This window comes from Lytechinus variegatus, chromosome 1, assembly GCF_018143015.1.
Source record: "Lytechinus variegatus isolate NC3 chromosome 1, Lvar_3.0, whole genome shotgun sequence".
NCBI classification, from domain to species: domain Eukaryota; kingdom Metazoa; phylum Echinodermata; class Echinoidea; order Temnopleuroida; family Toxopneustidae; genus Lytechinus; species Lytechinus variegatus.
This window is the reverse complement of record NC_054740.1, coordinates 15852791-15873097: the sequence shown is the minus strand read 5'-3', so window position 1 is coordinate 15873097 and position 20307 is coordinate 15852791. Positions and strand designations below refer to the sequence as shown.

Below are 20307 nucleotides of genomic sequence, written 5' to 3'. Positions count from 1 at the left end.
ATTACCCTTCTCCAGTCTAAATGCTTAGCGCCAAGCAAGAAGGCAGAAGGTCCCATTTTTGTAAGTCTTTGGTATGACTCGGCCGGGGATCGAACCCACGACCTCCCGTCCATGAGGTGGATGCTCTACCACTGAGCCAACATGCACTGACATCTCTTCCCCGGCGAAAGTCGACGGGTGATTTGCTTGGGCGGAAGTAAGTGCAAATGAAAGCATGCGCTTTTTTTAATTTGAATTTTAATCGTTTACTTTCCTTATTAATTGCAGATACCTAATTAATTTTATCAGTGAAGTTTTGGAGATGAGGGCTGGTAAACACTTCTCAGCAGCTGCTGCTGATCAGCTCACTTGGCATGTCCATGCAGAATTAGAACAAATGAAAAGAAAATTGTAAACATTGTTTCTTACCGAAAACAAAAAGGTTTTGAAAAAAATTACAACATATTCTAGAAATATTAGAAGCAAAACAAAAAAATAAAAGTATTTTGATATTTTAAGTGCATTTTCAGCATATAAAAACAACACTTTTCTAATAAATATCGTTAGTGAAAAAACAAACTGTATGTTCGAGGGTATGGATTGATCGAATTGCTCATAAAGCGTGGCCTTCTACATTTAGCCACGGAAATAATAGCTAGCTGGTGCATGGAATCTCAGTTAGGGGATTTTTGGGAGGGAAAAATGACCTCTGACGTCATTAAACAGGAGAAGTTCTTCGGTTTGCTTTCATACTGGCTGTTTCACCGGTGAATTTCTCCGGGAAAACAGTTTCACTGGCGAAGTTCTCCTGTGTACGTTTCATACTGGACACTTTCCCCTTCGCCGGGGAAAAGCGCAATATGAAAGGGGTAGTCACATTTGTAATATTTATTTAAATATTTTGTCTGCTGAAATGAAAATTGCAAGTACATAGGCCTATGTACTGAAATTAAATGTAAATTTCAAATGTTGGGTTTCGGTAGTATATGATCAAAATTGATTTAGAAATGGCTAAAATATCAAAAAGACCCCGGAGAGGGAGGGGGAGCTACTGCTTTTACAAAATGGATACTGTACTAGTACTTTAACACAAAAGCATGTAAAACAATGTGTTTTTCATTGCCAGGGGCCCATAACACCAAACTTGGCAACAATTTCATTGACTACAATGTACAATCAATTGTTAAAATCAAGTGTAGGATTAATCGCTAACCTTTGCATCACAGGACCCAGGTGATTCAGTTTTAAAAAAAATTCAACTGTCCATTGTTTTTTTTTTTCATTTCATATTCTGTTCATTGAATTTATATGTTTTCTCTGAAATTGCCCTTTCACTGTAATTTTTTGTTATTTGGGCAATGGAGCACAAAGATTATCTCACATTTTATTATTCGCAATATAGTTTTCCAAAGCTTCCTAAAAAAAATGCATTGATAGAACTATAAAAAAAAGAAGTGGGTCAGCACAAGGAGTTTCCAGCACTTCTTGGTCAGCCTAGGACTAGTCTGAATGGATTTTGTTCCATTATTTTGGGTGGTCTTGCCGATAGTTAACAAAAAGTGTGATTTGCCTTAAAAGGTAGGCATGAATGAATATACCCCTCATAAATTTTCATTCAAAACTTATTTACAATGAAATATATGGGAAATATAACCCCGTATTAAAAAAATTGATTTCTCAATACTACAGCACTATAACATACCGTCAATTAGAAAATTATATTCATTTATCCTTGATGATTGTAGTGTTACTTGAATTTACAAGCATGCAGTAGTCTTATCTTATCAGATGATTCTTGAGCCAATTACACTAGTATTACTGTTTGAATCAATTTGAAATGATTAGAATCTTATCTGATTTTTAAACTATACCCAAAGAGAGAAGGATGCAGATTTTATCTATCATTTTTGTAGGTTCGGTGTAATTAGCTCTGTTAAATTATGAGAACTTCTTCAGGCAAAAAAATACATACTGATTATTTTTGCATTCACACCGCCCCAAACATACTCTTTGGGATATGTTCCTGAAGTTGTAAGCATATGCAGTATGGTCTGATAGGGAAGCAAGACGCGAGATTCAAAACCGCTAGCTCAACAGCCACCAACGGCGCCTGTGCCCAACTACACGCTGGGCTAAAAGTTCCCGTAAATTGCTTTCACACCGCCAAAATACCTGCGACCTTGGAAAAATCCCCGGCGAATGTTCTCGTAATTTTGACAAGTACCTACTATTTAGTGGGTATTTTCTGATCGGGGTAGATCAGGGCGAATTTCCGGATCAGAAAATACCTGGAACTAACAAACTTTGAGTTGGTCTGAAACCACCTTGTGTGAATGCATTGTATGTCGAACCCTGTTATCACTGTATCAAGATTTTTGTTTGGTATTATGAGCAAAAGAATAAAAGTTGTGGATTTCAAATTGGTCAATAAAATGTCTGAATGAAAGGGTGTACATATAATGATAGTAATCTAATGACTTTGACCTCAGAAACATTGGCAAGTCTTCGACTGCTTGCCCTGTGTACAAATGCATATAATTATATTAAGAATAGTCAGTAACCGTGGTATTATTTGTTTTTTTTTTTTCAATATCAGTATCATCACCAACATGCACATACATCAAAGTAACAAGTATTCATTTCGGCTGAAACCATCTTGTTAGACAAAAAAGGACAACTTAAATTTTATTAACTACTTAAATGTTCATGAAAAAAAAACCTGGAAATGCTTGTAGATTTTTCAGAGTGATTATTTCTTCCTCTTGAAAATACACAATAGTGAACTCGGGAGAGGGCCTATAGCTGATGCTGTGCCAGAAAAAAGAGCAAGCATTGTCCTGTTCAGGATCTGTGCCCCGTCTTAGTAGAGTTAGGAACGATCCAATCAATTGTAACTCTATGGAAATCCATCAGTGTCATAATTTCTTCTACAGGAAATTTGTATAATGTCCTTTGTAAAGAAAGGAGAACACACCAAATTGTTAAGAAATCGATGAATTTATGAAAATACATTCGTATCTAAAAAATTTTTTTGAACAAACATTAATTTTATATGTTGACGTTGCTGGCTGTCCATACTTGCGATTGATCGGATCAATCTCAACTCTTTGTTAGACGGGCCCAGATCTTGTCTGGGCCGATTGAAATTAGGTTCCAAATAGGTCTTTTGATTGGTTTAAATCAAGATGTGGTTGTTTTATGGAGTTGTGATTGATTGCAATTCTATCTGTAACTGACCCCCCCCCCCCCCCCCAGTTCAGGAAAGTTAATGTGAATGGGGTCTTACTTGTTGGTTCATAACACAAAACACTTTCTTTTCTCTTCAGATGAACTGAAATAAGTAAAGTTTAGGTTATGAAAGGGGCAAATCTTCAAGTTTTCGGTCTGTGAGAGGAGATCACACAGAGAATTTAATAATAGCTTTTCATTGGACCGTACACCATCACAAAAATAGAAAGTTAAACAAGCTCCTTGGTTAAAATCAATTTAGCATCACAGGTTTTACTACTTCAGTCACTTCAAACACAAAACACCATCTTGTTTTGTCTTCTCAGAAAACTATTGATTGCCATCCTGCCTTTATGAACTTGCACTATTAGCCCATTTCTCTTCTTTTCTCTGGTTTAATTAAGTTTGGATTACTTTAATTCCTTTCATTGCTAATCTTTTTGTTGGTGTATTGTTTGGGAATTAGAAGGTGATAGGATGCACTTCAAAGGGAAGGGTGTCCATTGAAACTCTATTAGTGGAACTAAAGGCTTTGGTATTATTTTTTTGTACTCAAATTGCCTCTCCAAATTGCCCACCCCTGTCCTTTTCCCAAGGAGCTCACTTTCAATATTTTATTGAAAATAGGATTTTCACAGAAGGGATTTATTAAGGTGGTTATTTACACATGAGTCCATAAAAGTGTTTGAATAATAGTACCCTATTTAGAATTCAATTCAAGTTTGTATTTTTTGACAGAAAAAACATTGAGTGTCAAAACATATTTTTATAGTTTATGCAACAATCATACGGAAACTAAAGCAGATTAGATTGGTTAATTCATGCAAATTATATCAAAATGATGAATTAAGTTTTTCAAATATATTTTTACATGTGTATTCATGAATTTATTCCTGAATGAAAATTGCGATTGATCCGATCTATCCCAACTGTGTGGAAAGCCAGCAACATCAACATTTAAAATAATCCTTTGTTCAAAATATTTTCTAGAAATGATGTAAATTCATATATTCACTGTTTTCTTGACAATTCAGTATGCTTCGCTTTGTTTTCAAAGAACATTGAGCAAATTTCCTGAAGAGAAAATATATACTTGAGATTAATCTGATCAATCGCAACTCTTTGTAAGATGGGGCCCAGATGATCAGATTTATTTCTAATCGTTATTGGTCTTTATTCCTGAATAAGTCAAAACATACATCAGTTTATTGAAGCTGTAATATTAACACAGTGTTGGTCAGTTTAGCCCCACCTCCCCCCCAAAAAAAAAAAATACCATTTCAAATTGTTATAGGGGTAGCTTCGATACTAATCTAGAATTTCATAATCAATGGGTGGTCATTTGTGTGTGAGCTCCCTGTGTATTTCATTTGAGTTCATAGTGGATATCAATATGTTATTTATTTTGAACAGTAGTTTGGATATACATGTACTTCAACAAGTTCCAAAGTGTAGTATTTGGGGGTGCTTTGACATATTGTTCTCAAATATCAAACTCTGTTTATTTGCACACAATGGGGATGGAGATGAAGAGGCTTAAAAGTTTGTTAAAATGAATCTCTTTTAATTGGGATATACTTTATTGTTATGTCAGACATCATAATTGGTATAAACTTAAAGAAAGATGTTTAATCCACCAAGTAGAACAATTTGTAAAATGCTGTTTTCTTCTTGTATTCGTCTTGATTAAGTGTGTTCATTAATGCATTAAGATTCTTTGCAAGTAGAAATCAATCAGAATTGGATTAGAGGTCTATAAAAAGCTCTCATGAACTAGGTTTATCAGAGCTGGATATCACTTACAATAGTTATTGTAAACTGCAGACAAGCTGATTGGAAAACAATTGCCATTAGCTCTTTCTTAACTTCATTTAACTTTAGGCTTTCAGCTTATTCTACTGTATAAAAACGCTGTTTAGAATTTCAAGCACATTGTTTGAGCCCATCACTCTAAAATCGAAATGTTGAAACTTTTAAACAATTGTTTAACTTTTTAAAACATGTTTTAAAGTTCAGTCAACTTGTTTAGTAGTCTAAACAATAGTTTTAAACTGACAGGCTTATAACGGTGTGTTGGCTCAGTTGGTAGAGCATCCGTCTCACAACCAGGAGGTTGGGGGTTCACACCCCGGCTGCGTCAGACCAAAAGACTTTAAAAGATGGGAGTTGCTGCTACCCGGTTGGCGTTCAACAATGTAAAGGATAGAACCTCGTCGATCTGGCGCTGCCCAGCTGCTGCTGGGCCCACGATCAATTGGGCAAAACAAATTTTTGAGTATTTCATTTCTGGTGCCTATTTCGAACAATGAAATGTGGATTTTCATTTTTTTTTTCAACAACATGCCTAATTTTTTTGACAGTGTTTTTACAGTATTAAATGTATACTTGGCTGAAATTTCTCTTCTCTCTCAACAACAAAGTTTTATTTTAATGAACATGAACACGATTTAAGAAACTATTTCTTAATATAAATCAATAAAATTGTTGATTATTACAGATAATAAATGAAGTTTGTGTCATGCGATTACAATTATTGGGACATAATGAAATGAAATATTGTTTTAATTTAGCAATTTGTATTTCAATTCGGAAAACTTGTAATCCAGTTCAAATCATAACCACTCACCCTCAGAATACAATGGCATCTGCTATTTGATGAATGTGACAAGGAAGGTATATACTTTGAAAAAATATATATTTATTCACCTGCATGCAGTGTTGGTATTTATTCATTTATTTGTTTATTTATCAAATCATTAAGAAATGTGTGGGGTTAAGTGGGCTCGAATCAAAATATTAATTTTTGTCTCACCTGCGAAGCAGGTGAGACTATAGGCGCCGCTTTTCCGACGGCGGCGGCGGCGGCGTCAACATCAAATCTTAACCTGAGGTTAAGTTTTTGAAATGATGTCATAACTTAGAAAGTATATGGACCTAGTTCATAAAACTTGGCCATAAGGTTAATCAAGTATTACTGAACATCCTATTAGAGTTTCATGTCACATGACCAAGGTCAAAGGTCATTTAGGGTCAATGAACTTTGGCCGAATTGGGGATATCTGTTGAATTCCCATCATAACTTTGAAAGTTTATGGATCTGATTAATGAAACTTGGACATAATAGTAATCAAGCATCACTGAACATTTTGTGCAAGTTTCAGGTCTCATGATTAAGGTCAAAGGTCATTTAGGGTCAATGAACTTTGGCCGAATCGGGGGTATCTGTTGAATTACCATCATAACTTTGAAAGTTTATTGGTCTAGTTCATTGAACTTGGACATTAGAGTAATCAAGTATCACTGAACATCCTGTGCTCATTTCAGGTCACATGACCAAGGTCAAAGGTCAATGAACTTTGGCCGAATTGGGTGTATCTGTTGAATTACCATCATAACTTTGAATGTTTATGGATCTGATTCATGAAACTTGTACATAAGAGTAATCAAGTATCACTGAACATCCTGTGCGAGTTTCAGGTCACATGATCAAGGTCAAAGGTCATGTAAGGTCAATGAACTTTGGCCATGTTGGGGTTTTTTGTTGAATAACCATCATATCTCTGTAAGTTTATTGGTCTAGTTCATAAAAAGTGGTCTAGTTCATTAAACTTGGACATAAGAGTAACCATGTATCACTGAACATCTTGTGCGAGTTAGAGTAGTATTCATAGTCAGCACTGCTGCTATATTGAACCGCGTGATGCAGGTGAGACGGCCAGAGGCATTCCACTTGTTTAATTTTTGGATTCATACAGGCAAAAATATATTCTCATATTGGAATGAATTATATAAAAATCATCACCACTTTTTTTTAAAGAAGTCTATAACAGAAATTATTCAAAGTGAAGTGATTACATTTACAGAACAGGCTTTTATATTATTTTGTCAACAAGAAAGGTCGAGGTGAATGTTATAACTTAAAAAAAATCACAGAGATCAGTTTTCTTGTGTAGGGATCTCGCTTTCCAGTGTCAAATTAAATCGACTGGATAAATGAAAATAAACCAGATAAATATGTAGTATGATCTGCTTTGAATAAAAATAAAATTCACCCAACCATGACCCCAATCAGCAAAGCACAAACTCATTAACTTTAATCTTTCCATTTCATCCAATATACTTCTCCTGTTTGTGTGACTTTGCTTAATTCACTTTTCATTCATTATGCACTACAATTTAATTTAATTAAGTTGCTTGGGGGCTTGATACTTCATCAAAAGCCAATTAATCGCAGGATTGATTGCAAAATTTGGGATTAGTTTGTCCCAGTAGAACGGATCAGACACAGAAATTAGCTCACAATCACTCCTTTCCGTCCATCCTTTTTGCCAGGTTACTACAACATGTAAGTGAACTTTCTTCCTGCTTTAAAGGTATTGTTTAACATTGTGAGCAGCCGATTTAAAAAAATTCAAACCAAGATGAAACATGTGTATAACTGCATGTATTAGAACTAATAAACCCTGAAAACAACCATTATTGAGAATGAAAAGCTAAAACTACAAGGCAAACCCCGATTTTGTAAATAGGTGTCTAATAGATGCCTAAATACTACACATAAGTGTATATGATGAAATTAAGATGGTGTTTCCGGTCACTTTATATTTCAATTTTTGAAGCACTAAATAATTTTTTTCGAACGCAATTTTTTATGGGCTTCATTTTTGTAACATATCACAGACACAGGTGACAAGTGTGACCTTCTAGCTCAGATTTTTTAAAAGTCAAACCAATGTTAACCAATCACTTTAAGTTAAGTCTGTCTTAGTACATGTTATGTATATACTTCTTGCTTGAAGGAGAAATCCGTCTTACATGTTATGCACACTTATCTTCCATGTAATGTACTTCTTTCTTAAAAGAGAAGTCCATCTCATATGTAAAGATCAAGTCCACCCCAGAAACATAATGGTTTGAATCAATCCAGCAAGCATAATGTTGAAGATTTCATCAAAATTGGATGTAAAATAAGACAGTTATAACATTTTAAAGTTTCACTTATTTTTCACATATACACAACTTAGTTACATGTAAATGAGAAAATTACTCATGTCCCTCACTATTCCTTTTACATTTCTTTATTGTTTGAATTATACAGTATTTCGGTTTTATACAAATTTGACAATAAAGACCAACTTGACTGAACCATGAAATGCTAAAACAATGGTAATTTCACTCACACTCATAATATGATATACTTTATGTATTTCATATTTCTCCTCTTTTGTATGACATTTGATTCCATTTTGAAATAGTGTGGAATTTGTTGCTTTGGCATGAATACTCATTTTGAATACTAAGAGCTTCTTCATTTGAATTTAAAAAAAAAATCAAGTAAGAGTAGAGTAATTGCATTGGTTTCATTCATATTCAACATAGTTTATACTTTACTTTATCCTTGACTCTACTCTTCATACACGTATATATTATAAACAATGATCAAAGTGATTGTTACATATATTCACGTCTCTCTCTATATATATATATATGTGTATACATATATATCACACTAGATCCGGCGGGAAGGTGAATTCTTTTGTCTTTTTTCATTGTTTTTAATTTGCCTAAACGCCCTCTACATTCGCCTATACGTCGAAATGTCTATTATGACGTAATAAACCCATTCATAGACTTCGCCCTTACGTAGGATATAGGCATATATATATATATATGTGTGTGTGTGTATATATAAAATGTCATTCATATATGTGTATATATAGTATCTTCTCACTTCCTGGCCTTCTTGTCTTATTTGGCAGGTAATGCTTTGATCTTGGATTAATACTGGATTAGCAATGAGATTAACTAAGCCTTATTCTCTGAATCAGGCAATGGGATCTGTTCATTTGTTTGGGTTAACAATGCCCATTGTACATGAAAGGAATGCATGAAAGGGTAACTGTTGCAGAATTAGGAAGTGATGTCACTTGATGTTGGTTGATTGATACCAGTCTTAACACCAAGATTAACACCAATTAACATGTCTGGATAGCAAATTCAATTCAGTTGAGGTTTCACTTATCAAAGTGATTTGAAAAGTACAAGAAAATAAAATGAATGTCATCTCCACATCCAAGAAGATTTGGTTCTTGATATTATCCACAAGATGTTGAATATTTGAAAGCTTTTCAATTCTGTTATCTAAAAATATTTGTCTTTTTGTCAAGTTAAAGGTCATTGTTACATAATCAATCTCATATCCAACAAACTCATGGTCCTTTTGTATTCAGTGAAACAATGAAAATATTTTATTGATATTTTTATACAGTGTTCAGATTTGGTTGTCTTTTTAATATGGTATTGGTATTTTTAAAGTTTCAGCATTTTCAATTTTGTTCTTTGAGAAGATTCAAAGTTTCAAATTAAAAAAGGTGGTTTTGAAAACCCATGGTTGAATCCATTTTATGCAAATTTCCTGTATAAATAACGCTTAATTTAGCACGTATCGGGCGCATGGATAACGTGCCCATTGCTGGTGCACGCTTTTGTCACAGTGCGCCAACTTGACGCCAGTTACCATGGTTAGATACGCTATTTTATTCATGAGTCAACTGTTGGAAGAGTGGACTCATTAATTCAAAACAGTGGACTCATGAATAAAGTATCGTGGATATCCACGGCAACAGATGTCAATTTGGTGCATTGTGACAAAAGCGCGCACCAGCATTGGACATTTTTTAACATATGGTATGCGATAAATAAGCATAACTTATACAGGAAATCAGCATAAACCATGGACTCAACTCTGGAATTCGGGCCATAAAGTTCATGTTTTTTTGCTTAAAAAAAGTCATGTCATTTTTTATATGGTTGTACAGATTTCATGCTTGTGTGTAAGCCTGCCCTCAACTTTACCAACAAATGAAACATTGTTATGTGCCAAGTCAGCTACATAGGATATGTGTAGGATGTATTAAACCAACAGCTTCGGTCTCTGTTATGCTGGCTGTTCCGCAGAATTCCGTTGGCTCCACTCACCAAATACAGAGACCGAAGTTCTAACTCGATCTGTACAGGGACTCAATGCCCATATGTTTATGTATTAAGTTCAGATAAAACAGGGAAGTGAAGTTGCGCAACAGCCAAAGTAAGTCTCTGCTTTCCCCTCTTAAGTTTATTTTTCCCCATTTTGGTGCATTTCAGGCCAAAACAGAATTATAATCTTTGTTTTGGTATAGTTCTTTTTATATATTTTAATAAAATAAAGACAAAAATCGATGAGCCCCGTCGGGGGGGGGGGGGGGATTTGCACTGTTAACCCCCTAGCCGTCTGTGTATGAGGACAAATTAAAAAAAAATCATAATGTTAAAAAACTCCTCAAAACAGACGGTTGCCAGCTGTCTGAGGATGTACATGATATATATAGTTTTGATACATTTTGTTGTGCAAAGTATTTCTATTTCTATGGCCTTTATACTTCATATTTCCTTTCTCTTAACCGCTTTGAGGCAATATGCCTTATATGAAATTATTATCATTATTATTATTATTAAATAAGCATAGTGGTGCTCTAAAATTAGTGAACCCAGCCAGAAAATAAATATATTCAAAGTGTTTAAGTTCCGCCATGTTTTAGATATTTAATTGTTAAGTCAGGTGATTGAAATATTACATTCAATAAAGTTTGTTTCTCTGATCTGTCTTAATAAGTTGTAAATATTGTAATTTTACCTTGATTATGATTTAAGAAAGCATACAAATATTTAAAAAAATTGTTTCTCTGGGCTTGCCGAACATTCTAGTGTTGTCTACATTCAACTCTCAGCATGAAGGAACACATTTTCTGGTGGGGGTCACTTTCTAGCACAACTGTATATCATTTAGCAAAGGAAAGGTTCACCAGTTGTAGGTGAAATCATGTTGTAACCTATGAAGAGTATTTTAGATAAATCCACCGGATTTGTAAGTTGTCTTTTTAATCTATGTATTGGCAAGTAAAGATTAATCACTTTTATTTATTGAACATGTCCGATTGCTTATGATTTATAGATTTGTTTACAATTTTCACTCATCTTTGGATCTCTGGTGAATTATCAAACCAAATCTACCCATTTATCATTTTTTCTTAAAAACCTTGATAAAAAATCTCTCTCTTGAAAGCTTCCCAATCTTGATAACTCTTCTCTAAGACAAATGATGAATGATATGTTTTTGTCCATTTCTTGTTCAATTCATCATGAACATGGCTATGATGATGTTTGAACATAATTCCTTTATTTAACCCCCTTGAAGTTCTTTACAATTTCCATCTTATTTTGTTGTCTCGCCCACCAGAGGTGAAGGCGAGACTTATTGATCCAAATGTCGTCCATTGTCCGTCCGTCACAAATCTAATGACACATAACTCCACAACCATAAGTCGCTTTTTCAACCAAACTTGGATGGTAAATGGACTTGGGGGATCTGCATGTTATGCTGCAGTCGGAGGTCACATGGTAAGGTCAAAGGTCATTTCCAGGGCAATGTTTATGTTTACATGCAAGACTCTCATATGACGCGTAACTCCGCAACCGTAAGTCGGTTTTCAAACAAACTTGGATGGTAGATGGACTTGGGGGACCTGAATGTTATGCTGCAGTCAGAGGTCACATGGTAAGGTCAAAGGTCATTTTCAGGTCAACATTAAAGTTTACATGCAAGACTCTCTTATGACACCTAACTCCGCAACCGTAAGTCGCTTTTCAACCAAACTTGGATGGTAGATGGACTTGGGGGACTTGCATGTTATGCTGCAGTTGGAGTTCACATGGTAAGGTCAAAGGTCATCTTCAGGTCAACATTAAAGTTTACGTGCAAGGCATTAATGTCAAGCGTTATTCCATCCCAGTCATTGCACACTGAAGTTTTGATACAATTCTGTTGCGTGCCCTCGCAAATCACGATATTTCTGGTTATTTTCATAAGTGGGCGAGACACAAAATCGCTTTTGCCTTGTTTTAAAAGTTGTTCTATGTAACAATAATAGCGCTTTTTGCCTGAGGATACAAAGCGCTGCTATAATCCCGGTATTAGCTCGAGCTACCATCACTGGCGCTAATTGCATGCAAGGAATTAACCCTGCCGGGTACCCATTCACCTCACCTGGGTCGAATGCAGCACAGATCCAGTGCGGATAAATTTTTGCTTAAGAAAAACACGTCATAATTCGGATTCAAACCAAAGACCCTCTGTTTTAAAGGCGAGAGTCAGAACCACTCGACCACGACACGCCTGCAAACGTGATAACTTCAATTTAACTTAACCTAGGCTCATGTAATTTAGTTGTATGTATGATGTTGAAGAAATTCTTCATGTTTTTAATAAAGAGAATTTCAGAAGTGTGTAATTGTGTGTTTGTTCAAACCATGAGGTTTTTTGTTTTGTTTTCATTTTAATTCTGGTTATAAATGCTTGCTGTTTTAAGAATTCCTTTTTTGATATTCAAAGTACAGTCATGAGCCACTGATTATCATGCTTTTATTTACTTTGAGAGAATATTTTACTATGGCATATGATAGTCAAGATTTGTATCTAAGTTATTCTTTAACACTAATAATAATAATAATAATAGTAATAATAATAATAATAATAATAATAATAGCAGGGCCCCCTGGGAGAACAGTTTTCAGAACTGAAGGTGGCTTCCCTGGGTAAATATGCCTATATTATTATTATTATTATAACACTTCAGGCAAATATTTTACATTTATATGCCTATTTCTTGGAATCTTTAGGGTCATTGACCCTTTAGTTTCTGCATGGTTAGATTATTTATGGATAGATAATTTTGTATAAATTATTATGATACTGTGAATAAGTTTTTCTGAGGTGAAAAGTGAATGCATCTTCACTTGCAATTAGCTAGATAATTTACCAAATAGCATGTGCAGTTGCAAAAAAATGGCACGCTGCCTCATCTAAAGGTGAGGACGATGATTTTGCTTTTTCATCCTCAGTTACATATTACTTGAGGTTGTTCGGATTGTGATAACTTGCTGGATCATTAAAAAAACAGATCATTTGAAAATATGGGCCTATGGAGATGGGCCAATTGAGTCATGTTTTATTTTTAATCAAACAAAGTTTTCTCTCTGAAGCTGGAGATCCACTCACACAACCCAAAACCCATTTCACAAGCATTTCCTTTCCAATTTAACTATTTCTGTTGGTGAATAATGTGCATGTGCAATTTGTGCCGGACTATACATCTATCAGGCAAGAGATAATGAAAAACTTTCATGGGCCACTTTTTGTTTCGCTTACTTGCCAAAATTTGCCTCATTGTATTACAGTTTACATTGGAACCTGTAGGAAATTCAGAGGCTCTGTTTGTTTCTTTCTTTTTAATTTCATTTCTATTTATTTATTTTTTTTTTTAGTTTTCCAGGGCTCCTTGGGCATGTCAGGGGTGAATAAACCCCTAGCCCCATACTTTTTCCCCCTGAAATTTAAGCAAAATTGAGAAAGTAACCTTTCGTCAAGCAAGAGATTATTCATCAATGATAATGATGGTTTGTGAAGGATGTCAATTAACTGGTAATGTGGGTGAGATAAACAACTTAAAATGGCATTTTCATATTCCGCAGTGTAAATGGGACCACGCATTCTTGGACCATTTTTCTTTTGTAAATGAAACATTTAAGGAATTATCAGCCATTTCCCCCCACATGCTATCTTCTTTAATCCTTTCTTTTCATATTGACAAGCTAAAGTAGTTTGTCGCAGGAGAGGTTTTATCATCCCTGTAAGAACTTCATGAAAGAGAAATCGCTGCCCAACCTTTTGCAATCATTGATCATTGACCAAGAGGGTGCCTGACATCAAAAGTCAGTTTTTCATTGCTTTAATTGAATAATGAGCTTGGCACATACCAGTCATACTGAGAACCACTTGGAGAAAAGTACAGGAGCAATTGTTGCAAAAACCCTTGTGCAAAGGCATCTTGGTAATCCAATCTAGATGGGACAAAAGAAACAATGTTATGATCCCTGTTCAATCCTGACAGGAGTTGTCTTCTGACCTACCGACTTGATACACCAGCTAGAGATTTTCAATTATGTTATTACTGGAGTAATTGTGAGGGCAATTAGAGAAGTCTGACCTGTGGATTTATGTCCAGAATTAAGTACGGATCACATGGAGATTGGGCAGAGGCATGCACAGAACTTTGTTTGGGATTTGTTTCGTTTCAACAATTACATGTACAATCATTTCAATATGAATCCTGATTTGTCCTTAATCTTTTTTTCTAATCTTGTCCTTACCTCCCCTCCATCTTTTTTATTCTCTCTCTGTCTGTCTATCCGTCTTTCCATCTACCTCCTTTTTCCTCTCCCTTTCTTTCAGATTCTCTCCGTTTTCTACAATAATGCTGCATTGGCACAGATTGCTAGTTCTAAGCATGTACAACTCCTCACTTTATCATGTGCGCATCGTACGTTGCACAGCCAGGCATGGCTTGCCGGCTACATGTACAGAACCTTGCTGAACTGTGCTCTTGCCACCCCTCCCAGTGCTATCAGAAAATGATGCTGCTGTTGCCTTCCTTAACAGATCCCTGAAATTCGCTCGGCGACAATTAATCTGATAGAAAATCTGCACGTTAAGCCAAACCAAAAATTATAATCTTCAAAACTAAATGAACAAACCCTAAACCTTATCTTTACATTATTGTGAACCAAAACTTTATTTCAAAATACTAACTCTAACCCTATGCCCTCCAAGATATTAAGACCAGAGGAAATGTTGTGTTACTCCCTTATCACACATCTCAGGTTGTGATCGCCGCTTTAGGTGTATTGATATGCATGAGACTGGTGTGTGGGCTCAGTTGGTAGAGCGTCCGTCTCACAACTGGGAGATCGGGGGTTCAAACCCCGGCCGCATCAGACCAAAAGACTTTAAAAGATGGGAGTTGCTGCTACCCTGTTTGGCGTTCAACGATTAAAGGGATAGAGCCTCGTCAATCTGGCGCTACACAGCGGCTGCCAGGCTCACTATCAATTGGGCAAAGCAAATTTTTGGAGTATTTCATGTCTATTTCGAACAATGAATTATGGATTTTCATCATTTTCATCATTTTATCATCATGAATGTGCTTTTTAGGTTTACATTGTTTACATCAGATTTGTGAGTGAAGTTATAGGTTTTCTATTAACAAAGTCACTTTCTTCACCCACTGCAGGAAATTTTGTGATGAATACAGTAGCAGAAGTGGAGGATGCCATCAAGGACCACCGCTTTGGGCGCAACGGGTTTGAAAATGCTCCCGATTGGAACTCCCAGTCGGCCCTGGCCTACCTCGACTCCCAGTTCTAGACCACTTAAGGATTTTCAGGAAAGGGTCTCCATTTGTCCAGTTCTGAGCATTCTAGACCAGGGCATGGACTGGAATAAGTATTTTCTAGTTCTAGATCTTATAAAGTCTTGTAGACTAGGACATGAGGACATTTGAGAGTTTCTTATTTGTCTATTTCTAGATCTTCTCAATCAATCCTGGACCAGGACAGGATTGACTTATGTACTAATTAGTGTTTAATAATACTCAGGTGTGTGCGAAGACACATTTTGGGACAGAAAATTCCTATACTGTCAACATTGACAGAGATGGACCTAGAGCCAATTGCATAACATTTTTGCCATTGGAACTCTACACAGTGAAAAACTCTGGCAAAAAAAAAATTGCAAGAGTTTTTCTTTAATGGAACAGGCCACTGGGCCCCCTGTGTGACATAGTCTGCTGGCACAGACCCTGATTTAACATTTGATCAACAAGTGGGTCTTCACGGTAGACTAACTCATATAAAATTCGCTGTTACAATGAGGCCCTTCCGAACACAATTCATTATAGGCTGTGTATTCAGACCCGTTAACTCAAATGAAGGGTTAATATAGCGACTTACATGGACGTGTGACAAGGCCCTGGAATTCTTTAATAAAGGAAAATGTTAGCTTTCATAATGTCTATAGGTAAAGAGACTAGCTCAGTAGAAAGAGAAGTATTCATTAAGTTAAGTTTAGACCTGTATTGCCTCATCACCTAACAGTACCATTTCTTTTGCTCATCTCAGTACATGCCAGCTTTCTATATCGATTAAGCTTTAAACTGCCATCAACCTCCCTCATACAGACAGGAAAACTTCATGTACATATTAAATCCTAGAATGTAGTATTTATTCCATTTTCTAGTTCTTTCATGACTTTCATGCTCTTTCTTGAAATAGGTATATTTTAAACATTTGCCAGCCAGGTATTCAGTTCATGTACTTTCTTCTTGAACCATTGACTGCTGAAACCGGGTGATACTGTACTAAACCTATGGGAAGTACATAATTCAGTAGCGAAAGTGTTGATCTCAACATTTGAAACTAGCCTCTAGCTCGTCCGTAGGACGACAAAACAAGCTGCCACAAAGATATCGTTTTAAGTTATTGTCCTCCGAAGGGTAATATTCAGATTTTTTTTCAGAAATTACTAGATTCACATTTATATGCCTCTGCCATCCTGATATTATGATCTCGCCTGTATATCAATGCATGCTGTCTTGGTTGCGTTTATAGAAAAAGCATCACATGATCATTTGAACATGTGAGATTAGAGTAATTTTTTGTATGTGTTTGCTTTGATTATTGCATAGTGTCACGTACCTGACACTTTTGCAAACCTTGTCTTTATTTCTTTATGTTTCTTGATCTGTCCTTGACTCTTCTGTTGTCCTACATGCATTATTTTCAACACTTTAGTAATGCTTTGCTGCACAACAGAAACATAGACCCCCGTCTCAAACTGCCATCTCATAATACACTGCAATCTAACAATACACTCGAGAGCAGTCATGTTAGATCTATGTACGCTGCCAATATTTTCAGAGGACCACACTAAACATTTTAGATCAATGTTAAAGGAAACCAAAACCCAAGAAGAGAATCAATCTTATTGGAAAGAGTAAAATGAGAGGAACAATTTAAAAAAAGTTTCATCAAAATCGGTTATGAAATAAGCAAGTTATGGACGATTAAAAAGTCTTGTTTTACTTTCTATGGGCATCCTCAAATTGGCAGATGTGCTTCAAAATGGCTGATTTTGTGGACAACTCTCCACTTGTTTTGTACACATATTTTCAGATTTTCCCCTTTATTTTACATATTTCACATTATCTCCACCTGACATTGTCATATATGGTGTGGATTATATTTTCCCATGACATATGTTGTGCTCAGAAGGAGGCAAGATGCAATTTGAAAGCTAATGAGGAAAATCTGAAAATTTGTGTACAAAACAAATGGAGAGTTGTCCACAAAACCAGCCATTCTGAAGCACATTTGCCAATTTGATGCCCATAGAAAGTAAACCAAGAGTTTTCAAACTCCCATAACTTGCTTATTTCATAACTGATTTTGATGAAACTTTTTTTAAATTGTTCCTCTCATTTTACTCTTTCCAATAAGATTACTTCTCTTCTTGGGTTTTGGTTTCCTTTAAATCCATGGTGTTCAACATTAGTCAGTGTTAATTTGTCATGCGCCATCTATCTCGTAACCTATTCCGAGGCGCAGTGTTTTATATATCACACATTCTGTTCGGTGTTACATGTCTATTCAAACTTTGGTGTACTTTTTAACACTTGAGGGTGTATTCCTCTTAGAACACTGGTTGGGGTTATTCGTAACACCACTTTATTCCTCCATCTGATCACGGACAATACGTGTAACCATCTTAAGATGGTTTTAGATAGCCAGGGGTGCGCTTCATGAACATTTTATCGGACAATTCGTCAGATCTGACAACCTTCCTTGATTTTGATTGGCTTCGAAATACTGTTACTATGGAAACTATCAGATAAAACGTACGCTCAATCCTTTTTATGAAACGCTCCCCAAAGTTTAATTTTCCTTGCCATGATTGGTAAAAGAATAACACAGTCTGTCAGCATGTGTCTGTTTAGATAAATCTCTAAGCCAGCTGAAGAATGAGCTGGAAATTGCAGTTGATCGACATATTCATTTCTCAGTATCGCAAAGACATGAGTATGTCACAGGGGCATCAAGAACAAAATGATGTGCATGTCAGTTGCACTTGCATCATGTTTGGATAGACTTGGAGACCATTTCATAAAACTGGTTATGATAATAATTTCACAATAACCATTTAAAGCTACTTAAATCAGTAAATTTGCCTGAACAATAAACTTAAAATAAAAATTTTGCATTTGTTGTTGAAACAAATCATTATAAAATGACACCCACAGTTGTTTCAGAAAGATTTATTTCCAACTAATGATTGCACTGAAATTACCAGGTGCATGAGGTTTTGCACCACATCACTCAGACCAAGCTCAGGTGGTCACTTCAGCACGACTTTTAGTTACTTTTTATCTCTTTGTGATCCCCACCCCTCCACCAGTTTTCAATATCATTAACAAAACAAAGGATGTTCTTTGCAAACCCTAAACAATGTCTATGATATATCCCACTAATATTTGACAATTTAATGTGGTTCGAGTTTATGTGTACACTTTAACAGCTCTGAGATATATCTTATCATATGAAACATGAACATCCTTATTTTTTTATGGGTGAATCATGTAATTGTCCAAATGGTGTATTGATTTTGAAAAGATCAATATATTGATTACTTCCATTATAACAGGGTAAGCACAGGTGAACTGTGCAACCAGTATTTAGACTCTTATTGATGGGGGTGTAGAGGAGATACACTCCACCAGTTACAGGGGTGCATAGTTGCCCCCCTCTGTGCCCCCATGAGGAATCCCTCCCAGTTTTGCTTGTACATGAAATTGTTGATCCGTTGTGTGACTCATTTCAATGCTTTTTTTAACTGACTTGGGAATGCCTGTGATGATTTTTAGAAGACCACTTTTTCAAGAATACTTTAAGAAATAATTGTAACTTTTTTTTAGTTTACTACACTTGTTGAAGATGCTGATTGCCCTATTTCAGATTTTTATAACATTACATAATGTTTACCTTGCATAGAAAAGTTCCCTTTTGTCAATTAACATAGTGTAAATTTATAAGAAATGGATGAGCTCAAACCATTAAAAAAAAAATTTCTTATAGAAACTATGAAATGTGATAATATCCACACCACAAGTAAAATCACTTCCTATTTTCTTTCTGAAAATGGCACATATTGGAATTTATAGCACATGATATCTTCGAGGATTTACTAATCTTTGACATCACAAAAACATACAAAATCTCATAATTCTATTATTCTCTCACAAATTTTCATCAAACCTTCACCAAAACTTTTCTCAAATTTTACTTCTTTAATAAAAATCAACATTATTTGGGTAAAACTTACCTTCAGAAGAATATATGCACATGGTTTTTTGCGCTATAAAAATCAGTATGTTATTATAACAAATCACTCACACCTTCACCACCCCCCCCCCCCCTCCAACAAAAAGAAGATGATAAGGCTTCACTTGAGTAACTAGATCGAGGGTTTAAGTTGGAGTTTTGACAGACCATCCCACATAAAGTACAAAACAAAGATATTCACGATTAGTCATGTAGAATTAACGCTCAGAGAAATAAATTACTAATGCTTATTTGCCCACAGACTAGTGCTTAGACGAGGGAGGGGATTAATTAAGGGTAGTCGAGGATTAATCCTGCAACATCTGATAGATATTACCCCTTTGACCCCATACATATCAATACTTCCATCTCTGAATGGGGAGCGACTTAACTTTTTAATCCTTTTCTTTATCTCCCGGTAATGACCAGAATTGTCAGTGACAAATGAAGGTTGTAATATGCTGAAAAAAGACCAATCAATTTATAGATGCTTTCCAGTGCACCACGCTGAGACCTACATTCATGAGGAAGCTGTTTGTTTTTTTAAATTCAAAGGGAGGGTTCGTGTAAGTAATTCTCCGATTGATCGATCAATCGTTGGTCGTCCCCATCTATCTGGCAACGAGGGCCATAATTCTTTAATTGGGCAGACTCCTTCTGAGTTTATGAGAAGCTATCCGCTAAAGGCTATTATTAGTTCTTCTACACTGAATCTAATCCTCACATCTAAGTTTAAATATGAGTTCATAAAATCATTTTATATATATATAGGCCCTATTTTTTTCTCATGAGGGA

The 20307-nt window shown here is 35.5% G+C and overlaps 1 protein-coding gene across 2 annotated transcripts in view; it reads left to right on the top strand.

Annotated features, from left to right (window-relative positions):
• The window catches only part of LOC121407164 (pirin-like), an 84361-nt gene extending 67283 nt beyond the window's left edge, over positions 1 to 17078 (top strand). For both annotated transcript variants that reach the window (XM_041598115.1, XM_041598123.1), the window contains exon 9: positions 15372 to 17078. In XM_041598115.1, coding sequence (XP_041454049.1) covers positions 15372 to 15505 — 134 coding nt within the window. In that variant the 3' untranslated portion in view covers positions 15506 to 17078. The remainder of the gene's footprint in view (positions 1 to 15371) is intronic.
• Positions 17079 to 20307: the final 3229 nt, after the last annotated feature.